This window comes from Melospiza georgiana, chromosome 6 (assembly GCF_028018845.1).
Source record: "Melospiza georgiana isolate bMelGeo1 chromosome 6, bMelGeo1.pri, whole genome shotgun sequence".
NCBI classification, from domain to species: domain Eukaryota; kingdom Metazoa; phylum Chordata; class Aves; order Passeriformes; family Passerellidae; genus Melospiza; species Melospiza georgiana.
Window position 1 is genome coordinate 36,759,474 of NC_080435.1, and position 12,639 is coordinate 36,772,112.

Consider the following 12,639-nt stretch of genomic DNA (forward strand, 5'->3'; position numbering starts at 1 on the left):
TTGGGCAGCCAAAGAAACAGTATGACAATATTACAGGAATATAACAACAGGAAGCTCAAATAAATCCCATACCAAATTGTTAATAGAAGTAATAATGGAATCCAGACTCAGACACAGGTAGCACTGAGATCCAATCTCAGCACAGAAAATAGGTTTAACAGTGTATAGTATGAACTGCAGTTGTTTTGATACCAGGCAGTTCAAGAGGGTCAAATTTATTTTTGTAGTTTTCCAACGGTTTGCTTTCCTTTCTTGTGCTTAATTCCTCCATCATATGAGAAACTGTAGGTTGATGTCCCCTCCATCCAGCAGCCAACAGCTCTGTATGTGTCCAGTTTTAAGTCCTCTTAATGGGTTACTATCTATAATGTATATAGTAGCATAGAGTCATGTAAAGAAAGCTGTTTTATCACTCCTGTTTTACTCAGATTTTCATAAACCAGCCAGGTAAAATATGTCAAAAGGAAAACAGAAGAAACATAATGTTGACAGTGATAATAATTGACCTCAAATGTCGTTCCAGGTCTACAATTAATTTCTTACCTGAGTAATTAAAAACTTAGTTATTCTCTCTGGCAATCTGCCCTTTTCACTTGACAAGATCATCTCCAGCATGTCTCCATGGAGTTTTTCCATAACAACAAAGACTCTCTCTGGTGTCTCAAACATACACTCCAGATTTACCACCCCAGGATGATGAAGATTCTATTAAAGACAAATACAGCACTGGATTTCTCAATATGATCAGTAGCTTTTATCATTGCATATTCAGACTTAACACTGCCACCTAAACCAGATAATGTTTCAGTATTCAGTAATTTAAATTGTGTGCCTAACCTGGAGGCCACAGGGACAAAATTTCTACGGGAAGTACAGGAGAATGTATGAATTTCAAATTAGTTTAACATACATTTTCCTTATTGCATCTGGTGCTTAAAACTGCAGAAATTGTAACTCCTTGTGTGACATTGCTGACCCATTTGGCTTTTTATGGAAAATATGCAGCAAAAATACTAATATTTTTGCAAAGGCAGTAGTGATTATAAATTAAAATCATTATATTATCATCTGGTATTTACAGAAATAAATAATGGAGCTAATACAGTAAAAAACAACAGAAAAGTACCTGTAAAATGGCAACTTCATTACGAAGTTGACTTTCCTGTTTAGTTGGAAATCTTAGTTTATCAATTATTTTAATGGCAACATCTCTTCCAGTTTTGCGATGCTTTCCTGCATTAATAAAAGAAAAGCTCTCTATCAATTAACATGATTAATTATGAAAAGCATTCCCTTTTAATGGGTTGTACAAATGGCCATAACCAAGTAATCCTCAGACCTGTTTTGCAGATAAGACACTAAAAGTTTTCTGGCATTTCTCTTCTTTCTACCCTTTGACAACAGAACTTGCTATCACCTGACAAAGCCATTTAAACATGTAAGAAACAAACATGAGAAAGTTAGCTCTACATTTAAACAGTATAGATGCAAAGTTAATTCTCATATATGTGTAAGCTGCAGCTGCATTCTGTGCAACTGGCTCGTTGTAGCCTTAGTCCTTCACTGGTAGCTCCACACTAGCAAAAAATGAAATATGTGATAGCCTTCAGGCATGTTAGTGCCTGTCCCAGGTTTATCAGAGAGTCAGAGATACCTCAGTGAGAAATTTGTTGTTAGTTCTCACTTCACACTGTCTCAAACAACAGCTGTAACTAAATACATCCCCCAAAAAACTGCAGAAAAAAAGGAGAAAAGAGAGAGGAAAAATTAATAAGAAAATAAAAAGATTCTAACAAGCTACTGAAGAAACAAAAAAAAATGCCTCACTGGAATATGTAAAGAAATAGAGAGGGAGAATAATGTTTTTTTCATGCATTACATTTCTCAAAAAGAACAGCTTTATTAGAACTTACAGAGAATATGAAGCTATTGATGGACATTGACCCACCACTGGGCAGAAAACTTCCATCTACAAAATTACTTCATCAACACAAAATATAAACACATAAAATATAAACATATATGCAATTTCTGCAGTATATCTAAAGATATATTTTGTTGAACGTATATGTCTTAAATGAAACAACAGACAGCTAATTTCTAGAACAAAACATTTCAGAGTCCAAGTATTTTCCCATTCAAGAAAATTTTTATCTTTAGCACAATTGTACAACACACCAAAGCCTTACCTCCATAAACAATTCCAAACTGTCCTGATCCCAAAACTTCATCTGGGAAGATCTGGTATACAGTGCTAATATCCTGTTTATACAAACAACAGATATTAAGCCCTAAGAATATGGAAAGAAAATTTGCATTTCATTTGCTTTTTCTAGTGGGAAGTAGCATCCTTTTAGTACAGTACATTTAAAATATATTATCTGCCAAAAATTTCCGGTGTGTTTTCTTACAAGCCATAGTAACTGTAACTGCTGTAAAAGCTGATGAATCTTCAACAGGTTCACTGAGAGGGGTGAAATATTCCATTTGTGCCAGAGAGGCAGTCTCATGTCTCACTATTTCTCAGTGCTGTAACACAGGCTAAAGCACAAGCTGTTAGCAGATTCATTTGGGAGACTCAAACAAACATCAAATCTTGCAGCTCAGCTTTATTTTCCTGATATTTAACCAGCAGCATATACAACAGAGTAAAAGAGGGTCTAGTTCATAATAAATGCTGTCTTACTTTTTAAGAAACAAATGGACACATCCCTAGCAGGCAATCTTTTTGCAATCTTTTTCTGACAACTACCAGAGCTGTCCCAAAGCTTTAGCTGGCTTCAGGGAGAATCTATTTTTTCCATCTGCCATGAGATAGAAAGCAAGCAGTGTGACTGCTTAACTTGACTACATGACCTATGTCTAACTGTCCTAGAGTAAAAGAAACCCAGAATGCTCTGTGTTTTGATATTTGTATGCAACTCTTCCTTTGCATACACAGAGTTTCATCTTTGTACAACAAAGAATATCTGATCTCTCAGTTATGACAGGAAATGGTATATTTATCAAGTTTTGTGGTCAGTTTTACAAAGTTCAGTTGACAAATTCCATGAACCAGTATTTCTACACCTCACTTTTCCATTTGGTAATTAACATCCTACACAGACCCACAGTTAAAGCCTGTGAAATTACCCACACATAATTCTTGCATCTCAAGAAAAGGTGCCGCGAAGATGGTTTTCATCAAAAGTTAAAAAAGCTAATTGTTTGTTAATTTCTTCAAAGTAAATGAGAAATGGCTGATGGGAACTGCCCTAACACTCCGCTTGAAAATCAGATCAATGACTTTGCCAGCTTAATAATAGCATGTCTAGCACCAGCATCAAGAGAACACTCACCACGTTTTCTTGGACTTGGCAGTTTGACACAGAGATACTGATGGATATATCCCCTGGGGAAGAAAGCAAAGTATACTTTAGATTGCTGTGCTTTTAGTTCAAACATGTAGTAATAGGAAATGACATTCATATTACATCAGTAGCTACTGACAGCTCTAGAAATTGGACCAATTAGGTCAGCACATTTGTCTACCAGCTAATATAAAATTATACCAGCCCACAACACATGAATTTAACAACAGCTTTGCAGTGTGGGGAAAAACCAGAATTATACAATCCATTAATAAGTTTTTTAATAGTGAAGTCTCATAATAAGCTTCTTACTGCTTTTTCCCATTTTATTTTCAGGCTTTATTTTGAGGCTGCACCCAAGTAACAACTGCAACTAAACTGGTTTCATTTAGTTATTTAATTTAGGGATTTAATAATAATTTTCATTTATTTAGTCACCTAAAACGTATTTGATGATATTCAGATGAAGGCAAATACACATTCAAATTAGACTGCATACTGTTACAAGTAATACACATTTCAACTGGCTTAACAGACATTATTAAGACTTAAAAATTAAAACAGACATAATGGAAGCAAAACCTTGCACCTGCATTGTAATAAAAGAAACACCAGATCCAACTTCTATGTGGAGCTTAGGATGTTATAAGCATGTCATAAGCATTTGAACTGCAAACTTACTGAGGCAAAATTCAGCATATGCCTACTGCTAACTGCATTACACAAAGACAATACTTTGGGAAGGAAAGCATGCTTCTGTGGAGCATGGTCACTTCTGTCTCCTACTTCTGTGTAGAATCCCATTCATGCTGAATTTCTATTTGTTTAAGTAAAAATTTCAAAACAGTGTCGCCTACTATAAGGCCTATACTACACACTGAAGACACTTGCTACTTCTCGTCAGCACTAATCCTAGTTGCAGTAAGTAACATGAGTAACATGGCCTATTCCCTTTCCTTAGGAGGAGTGCTTTTGGCATAGAATGTTTCAGTTATGGAGAGGCTTTTAATCATTGCCAATCTGTCTTCAAATATATGCACTGCTGTGTTTACATGAAAAAATGCATGGACAAAGACAAGTCTTAGAGTTTGAGCAAAAGAAAGAAGGTTGCTATCATTCTCACTGTCCACAAGAAATTGCTCTAAAGGTCTCAAACAACCTTAATTTTTGCACATATAACCCAAAGACAGCTACTAACTTGTAAAGAAAATTATCAAACTTCCCAAGAGGGAGATAAGACAGCTGTCATGCCCAGTACAGCATTTTTGGTGATTTGTTTATCTACAGTGGACTCAAACCAGGGGCACTAGGCAACTAGTCTGACAGAAATGACATCCAGAATTTGACACTATTTTAAACAAGTTCCCATTTGAGAAAGCAAAGGACATTGCTGATCTAATCTGATGTGTGAGTTTTTGTGCCTGGAGAAGCAATGCCACAGCCTGTTGTATTACTTGGTTCCTGAAGGGCTTATGGTCTCATTAGCATTTGTGCTGCATTAACAGCATCCAGATGTCAAGTGCTAAAGTGGGTGCATATTGCAACAAAAGGTCTAATCCAAATTATGTAGACATATCAAAATTCTCTTTACACTCACTAGGCTGAACAGAAGTACAGAGCAGCCACAGCAGCACACGGCTAGTGGTGAGGAATTGTTTGCTCTGTGCTACTTTATTATCAGTACCCAAGACAGATTTAAACAGGTGTCATATTTGGTTTACATAAACTGTCACCATTGCTAGAGAATTACACAAAGGTATGTAAATTGGAAGCTAAGATATATTCAATTCTTTTGGTCCTGGATAACACACATGCCTTGTGCCTAGAATAGCTTTCTTCACACTTGAGCTCCTTCCATCTCAACCTGGGACAATGTTTGAGGCAGCTGTACAGCCAAATATGATGAAAGGGAGCATATCATCTGTGCTGCAGTGACCTAAAGACTGAAGAGCTGCTTCTGCAGACAGCTAGAAAGATTAATTACAGTCAGGATGAGAAAAAAAATCTATCAGCTCTGAAGTGGAGCTCAGAAAATTTCATCCCTTTGCACAGGGAGGCTATTCCTCACATCAACAACATAAACCTGAATTAGAAGCCTTACTAATTCCATAACTATTTGCTTACTAAAATATCTATATCTTGTATATCAATACAGATGTCCTACTGAAAACACATGGATGAGAAACCATGGTGTTTAAAATACAGAAGACAAGTGACAACCCATGACAGAACAGCCTTTACCAGCTGTGCAATGCATCCTTTCAAGGTGTGCAGAGGACTGAGCCATGCCATTCGAGAGGTGGTTCTCCTTATGAGAAAGGGAGGCAATGAGCAGACTTACTGTGCAGGCTGGCTCCTGAGCCAGAGGACGCCCCTTTGGGGATGACAGGCATCAGGGCGTGCTGTATGGCCATCTCCCACATTCGCGCCACATCGACGCCCACGCCGCTGCTGATAACGCTGTTATTCAGCGGAACGCTTGGGAGGCTGTCTACGTTTTCTCCAACATAATAGACTATATTTGCTGTGCTTATTTCAAAACAATGAGGATTGGCTCCTTGAGGCAGCAAAGTGAAAGTTTTTGCAGGATCCAGAGACAAAATTTCAGACAATGGGATTTCCTAAAATGAAAAAAATATTTTACGTTCTGTGCAAAGATTATTAACATAAAGAAATTCAGCATGAGCTTTACTTGATTAGTTTATGATATCAGTTGTTGCTTTCTACCACATGCTTCTTGTACAAACAAAAAGCCTCTTGTAACCTGAAACTCTGTGACAAAGACAACTGTTGATGGTAAAATACTAAATGTTTCTTTCCAAGACTAAATAGAACTTTAATTATTTAAATGAACTTATCAAAGACAGTAGAGAGGTACCTTCAGAGAAAGAGCAGGGCCATCCATATATTAAGAAAACTCCTTTAGAAAATCAAACCTTGTTGACTTCTCAAACAAAAACTTTTCATTTCCACAACACACATCTTATAGGTCCTTGTGAGCTGATACCTTTCTGATCAAAGACTTGTTTTTGAAAAGCAAAACACATGTACACAGCTTAAATAATAAAAAAAACCCAAAGAACCAAAAACTAGATAGAAGTTACACTATTATTGTACTTTTAGTAAGCATCAATTTAGTGATTTAGTCCTTATATTTTGCTGGTATGAAAAGAGGTTGAAAAACATTTCTTACTTTGTAATATTTGCTTCCAGTATCATTTTGAAAAAGTGTAATACATTTGCTGTCCAGTCTCCAGTAGTGTCGCTTTCTCTGCAGTGAAAAACAAGTAAATTAATGAAACGTTCATTTTGCAAAAGCACCATTGCCAAAATGTTTCCTTAGTTTGAAGAGATGTACTGTGAACGATAAAAGACCCAATTACTATTACAAGATTTTAATGAAAACTTTCTAATTGACTTTAGAATTTACAGACCTCTTGTTATGCTCTGCTATTTCAGGAATAGCTGCGTTAAAATTGTACAAGTTTTAAAAATTTAAAATGTCGTTCTGTTGTCTGCATTACATTCGGCACAATTTGCTGATATGCATGATACTTATGCAATTGAAATTTCTTCTTGTATCCTTTCTAACACCCCAGTTCAATTTTGAAGGTCACATATTGAAGCCTTTATTCATTTTTTAGCAGGTTAGAATGAAAATAGGCTTTTTCTACACTAAACCTAGTTTACAAAAGTCTCAATTCAACTGGCAGTAAGGTATCAGAGAAAGTGCAGCTACTTTACAGAACCCTTTAACATTAGGTTTCACTTCCTTAAGAATGATGTTACATTTGGCTGCCTGTGATAATGCAACAGATTTATTTAGATGGTTTTTGCATGTTTTAACTGTCTCCTGTTCTCACAAGCAGTGCCAGTCCCAGTTATGGTACGTATTGGGACTTTAGGAATCATAAAAATTGCAAAAAATGCCTTACATGAGTGACTGTAAATTGTCTGAGTATTGTTAGCATTTGTTTCCATACTACAACATACCATTTACTGGAAGACAGGTCTTCTGTGACATTTCTTACCAGTGTGTCCTTGCTTGTATAGTGAACCATCCAACCCTCCTTCATTACTGTGCTACTTCTCCTTTTTGTGTGCTTCACAGACTGTACCACTCTCATTAATGGAATATTGTTGCTGGTTGAAGGGCTTAAGAATAAATCATTAAAGGCTTTTAAAAAGAAGATAACTTTGGACAGAAAGAAAAAAAAAACCTTTAAAATCAGAATACATGTATACACACACATAGAAAATATCCACATGTATTTTTATCATTGTTAGCCGACCTGGTTTGTACACTATTTTCTTTTGTCATTTAAATTATCTTGAGATTACAAAGAAAAAAGACTGTAATGCTACACCAAGGGAACGTCAGAGACCTTCTGAAGGCTTACATACACTATTCCAAAATATTTCTAAAGATGAGCTAAGAAAATGGGCAAATGACTAGGGCCTTAGCTAGGCTGTGGGAGCACTGCTCAAGCTCATGCTATGCATGATTCAGAGCAGTACTTGATCTTGAATCTCTCACAACCTACATAGACACTGTCCATCAGATTACTGTCCTGTGATCTTGCCTGGGCTCAAACACACAATGGAGTGATGCCACCTTACAGAGTAGAAAACATGTCAGCTGCCCAGCTGCACACACCCTGGCCAGCCACAGCAGAGCATCTGCTGGAACCTCTCAGAGAAAGAGATTTAAGCTACTCTACGGTCAAAGACTAAAGGTGAAACCCTACTGCCTGGTAGGGTTTGCACACTGCAATTTTCTACCACTCAGCCAACACACAGCAAGCTGGGAAGCCATGGGAATGTGACAGCATGCCTGACAGCACCAGCAGATAAAATCTAGTAGTAACCAGAGGCAACCTAGCCCATCATCCTCGCTGTTAGAGTTAGCAACTCCTAAAGCAGATTCTGTGTAATGGTATATGGACTCAATCTGCTCAGTCCTAGACATGAATACTTGGCTGTTTCTGGCAGAAATTTAAAGAGTGATGCTGCATTGTGAAAACAGAGCACAGAACTGCTTCTGTATTATGCCCTGCTAGCAAAGCTATTGGTGCAACAACTCCAACAAAAAAGGGCTGATAGTGGTTAGGAAAAGAATAATATGTTAAGTTCCCAAAGTTGTTGTGACTGTAGATGTCTGCAGGTGGCCCTGCTTCGCTGTAATGCATCCTGGAAATAAGCTTTATGAATTGGTAGTTTCCCATCAAAAAGCAGAAAGCACTGTCTGAAAGTTTAATTAAGTATATAGCATATACTTAATATCTCTTTTCTGCCTAAAAATGATTTAACCATCTGCAGTTTCTATTCAGTTATTCTTGTCTGTGCTGACAAGAGGTTTATTTTTTATTTGCCTTACATAGATCACTTAAAAAATATCCATGGATACACAAATTACCCTTAGAAATAAGTGCAGAGAGGTATTACTGGAGGAATCTCTCTTACATAAGTAAAACATGTACCTTAGTCATAAATGTTTTATTAGCACAATTGGGTATTTTAATTTTGAAAACTTGCAATGCTGTCTGCTTCATAAAACTTGGAAATTTACAATGTTCTGTGACAATGATTTAGTGATCTAAGCACAGGCTCATATTCCAATGCTACAAGGTGTCTATATATCATATATATATCATCCCTATCTATGCAGATAAATATGGAAGTAGTTTACTGCTGCATGAAGTAAAACCGCATATTGTTGAAATGGATTGCCTTCTATTAGTGCAACAGGTGTATGACAGCAACACAGAAATAAGGGAACATAAATGAGAAATAAGAACATATTACTGAGAGAGACTCCCAACAAGCAAAATAAAAGAGGAAATTGCAAGTCAAACAGACATGTTAAAGAAAAATGTTTTATAAGTTATAGATCCCTTGCATCAAGTAAATTACAGTTGAAATTTCTTTAATTTATTTGAAGTTCCCTAAATTTCCTCATTTATGTTCCTCATTTAGGTGCCTCATTAATTATAAGGAATAATCCCTATTTTTTCCATATTATTTAGACAGCTCCAATAAGTCAATGTTTCTTCTTAATTCACTTCTGAGGTACATTGCACAACTCAGTTCCTGTTTTCTTTCCTGAACAGTCATTTCAAAGCACTAATCTATTTTTTAATTTGCTTCAAATTACTACTTTAAGTTTGTCAAACTTTCCTTTTTAATAAAGGCATCTAAAAAAACCAAAAATCTAGATCCAAGTATACCATAGCCACTTACACTTTTTGTTTATTTATCTAAATGTCAAGGCATTGCACTGTTAAACCAGGGAAAAAATGCCTTGGAAATTAAGTAAACAATAAATAAATATTTTACTAGTAATTATGCACAAATAGTTTCACATCATTTTCATTTGAGAACAGACCTGTAAGAACTATTTTTGCCTAAGTTTTCAAATGCCACTTCAGCTTGACAATAAAGCTTCTCTTAAATTACAAATGCATATAATCAGTGAAGCAGTCTCAGTACATTTCACCAGCATTCCCCATTCTAAATGAGTGAGAACAGTGACTTTGTACATTCTCCCTTGAGCCCTAGACATGATTTGCACAAATAAATACAAAGGAAGATGGAAGGAACACTCACTGCCCAGCTCACCTGATCATCCTGTTAGATTCATCGTGATCCAGATCAGCATCCTGCATTTCTCCATTGTCACTATGGCATCCTGTCATTGACATCTCTGAATCATGAGCCATAGATTCTTCCATGTCATCTATAAAGCCGCTGTTTCTTTCACTGTCATTGTCATCACTCCCTTCTTCCATGACCACATCAGACTCAGCCCCAGGACTAAGAAGGTCTGGAATACCATTTCTCAAGTTATTATCTAAAAACATGTGATACTCCAACTACAACATCCTGGCACATTTTAAGCTTCCAAAAAACTCAAGTTCTCTTTGCAAGTCTATTGCCTGCATCTAGACAATATAGGTAGACAATTACTTATCACATGAACTGTATATTCCTTTGCACAGGAACAGAGTTTTCTGTGAAGCCTGCACAAAACAGCACAATCATCAATATCACTGAAACACTGCTCCCTGCCATTAGAAAAGAAATACTAAACAAGCACCAAAACTAAAGTCTTAGGGTTTAGCTGATTTGACTATGGCATAGCATTAATAGCACCATCCATCTTACATTTAAATTATATTTAACTTTCCTGTTTCCAAATTAAATATGCCCAAGCAAGATCAGAGTAAGAAACAATTTTTTGTTGCATTGTTGCTTGTGAATGGATTTATTTGGAATATAAAATCATTAGTCCAGTCAGAAGGTAAAGACAGCATTGCTTTCTCTGGGATGTTGCAATGTTTCAGAAATTTGAAGTAAGGTTAAAGTCACATGGAACGCATCAAATAGTTTCTCCTAGCAACTTCTGCCTAATTGTGTGGAGGAAGGTTCTTGACAGCCAGTGTAGGCAATGTAACACAGGAAGAAGCACATTGAATTGTCTGACAGAAAAATGATTGGAATTGATGGCATTTCACTGAACTTAGAAGGGCACATCAGAAAAGTTTGTTTTCATGTACAGTAGTCTTAAGATATTTGGATATAAACTACTGATGTGTGATTAAGAGACACACACTTCATCTCTAGCAGAACCAGTCATTCAGTCATAAATGATACTCCACAGAGCAAAGCTCTCTCTCTCTTTGTTATTCCTACAACACTTTTAAAATACCTATTTTTAATAAACCTATAATCAGTTAAAAATAACTCCTTACATTTTGTATATAATGCATTTACTAAAGAGACCACACTTGAAATTTCATTACTCAACTCTTCTTTCACTTACTATTTTAGGGAAGATGCATTACACAGCATATGGACAAAATGACAGATACTGTATTTTGTTTATTAAGTTTGAAAATAATGTGAACCCAATTACTGAGGAAATACAAATGGGATACAAGATAAAATTGCCTTTGCTAATCACAGGGACCCTCTATCAATCATTCAGGATACAATTCAGAGTTCTATGAGGATTCTATGTATACCATACTAAGAATATTATTTGGTGTATAAAAGCCAAGTTCTATAAATTTTAAGATTGCAATCTTCAAGGAATATACTTGGAATAAGCCCAGAATATGTGTTCTCAGCCCAAGTGACTCTGCACAAGCTGTCCTGAGACAAACTATCACTTCCCATGAGCTCAGCATCAGATTCACGTGTCAGGAGGAAAGTTCAAACAAAAGTAGCGTGCTGCTTGTGAAGCAAAGGTGGGGAGAGGGCAGGGGGGGGTTGTGTTGTAGGGATGAAATACACCTGCCTCAGATGGAAAGGGGGAATTTGGAGGAGTAATTCAGAAACAAGTGTAAATTTTGTTCATTTAGTTATATTGTGCAGAAACAAAATTTACGTTCCTTCCTGTCTTTTCACATCACTTTAGATCAATAGCTCCTCTCTAAAACTGCATCTATGTGGAAAAATGTTTATCATTTATGAGCAGATTTAGTTACTTTCTCTGACTGCAAATCTCAGGGCAAACTTTACACTCCTATCAATGGAACATTATTGCACTCCTGAAGAAATAGTTGTGTTGTGAGATGGTTGATGGTTAAGTGAGGTATAAATGGTGCAAGACTAAAATGGTTAAGTGAGGTATAAATGGGGCAAGACTAAAAAAAAGAAAAAAAAACAGAGACTCCAAGAATCCAATGAGAGGTGCATCAGAAAGGACATTCAACAGGAAGACATCATCTACTTTCCAGAAAATCATGCACTTTGTCACATCTCAAGTGGAATACTTAGTACCTGTAGGAATTTTCCTATTTAACATAAAAACTTCATAGTGATAGAGTAACACTACTATGAGAAATACTGTGAAAAATATTAGTTAATGTTCCTAATTTTGGAATTTCTTGATATGTCTTCAATAAAGTAGACCACTGATTTAAAGGAAAAAGAAGGCATCATAAGGTAATAGTTAACCTCAGAAGCAGTTTAGGCTGACAACACAGTAATATAGATTAGAAAGTGAGCACTTCACCACATTTCTCATTCCCTTATCACACAGGAAAGTGATATTTTCAAGGCAATCAACAAGTCATCTACAGTCACTCCTTTTTCTCCAGTACTGTCTGTCAAGCCTACCCATACACCCTTATACTTAACTCAAACACCAGCAGCACATGCATGGGAAAATCAGCAGATAGTCAAGACCTGATTTGTGGCAACTGGTATGATTAGTTTTATGCCACCAGTGAATGGCAGATTTTTTTTCTGAAGGGCATTCCTAGTCCTTGTAGGTCTGTTTTTC

At 36.3% G+C, this 12,639-nt stretch overlaps 1 protein-coding gene across 2 annotated transcripts in view; it reads right to left on the reverse strand.

Annotated features, from left to right (window-relative positions):
* Positions 1-12,639, reverse strand: part of PRKD1 (protein kinase D1) — a 116,010-nt gene that overhangs the window by 14,973 nt on the left and 88,398 nt on the right. For both annotated transcript variants that reach the window (XM_058025915.1, XM_058025914.1), the window contains 8 exons: positions 9,969-10,173; positions 7,382-7,505; positions 6,544-6,621; positions 5,692-5,971; positions 3,339-3,391; positions 2,190-2,262; positions 1,127-1,233; positions 544-705 (listed from right to left, as the gene is read on the reverse strand). In XM_058025915.1, the coding sequence (XP_057881898.1) occupies positions 544-705; positions 1,127-1,233; positions 2,190-2,262; positions 3,339-3,391; positions 5,692-5,971; positions 6,544-6,621; positions 7,382-7,505; positions 9,969-10,173 (1,082 nt within the window). The remainder of the gene's footprint in view (positions 1-543; positions 706-1,126; positions 1,234-2,189; positions 2,263-3,338; positions 3,392-5,691; positions 5,972-6,543; positions 6,622-7,381; positions 7,506-9,968; positions 10,174-12,639) is intronic.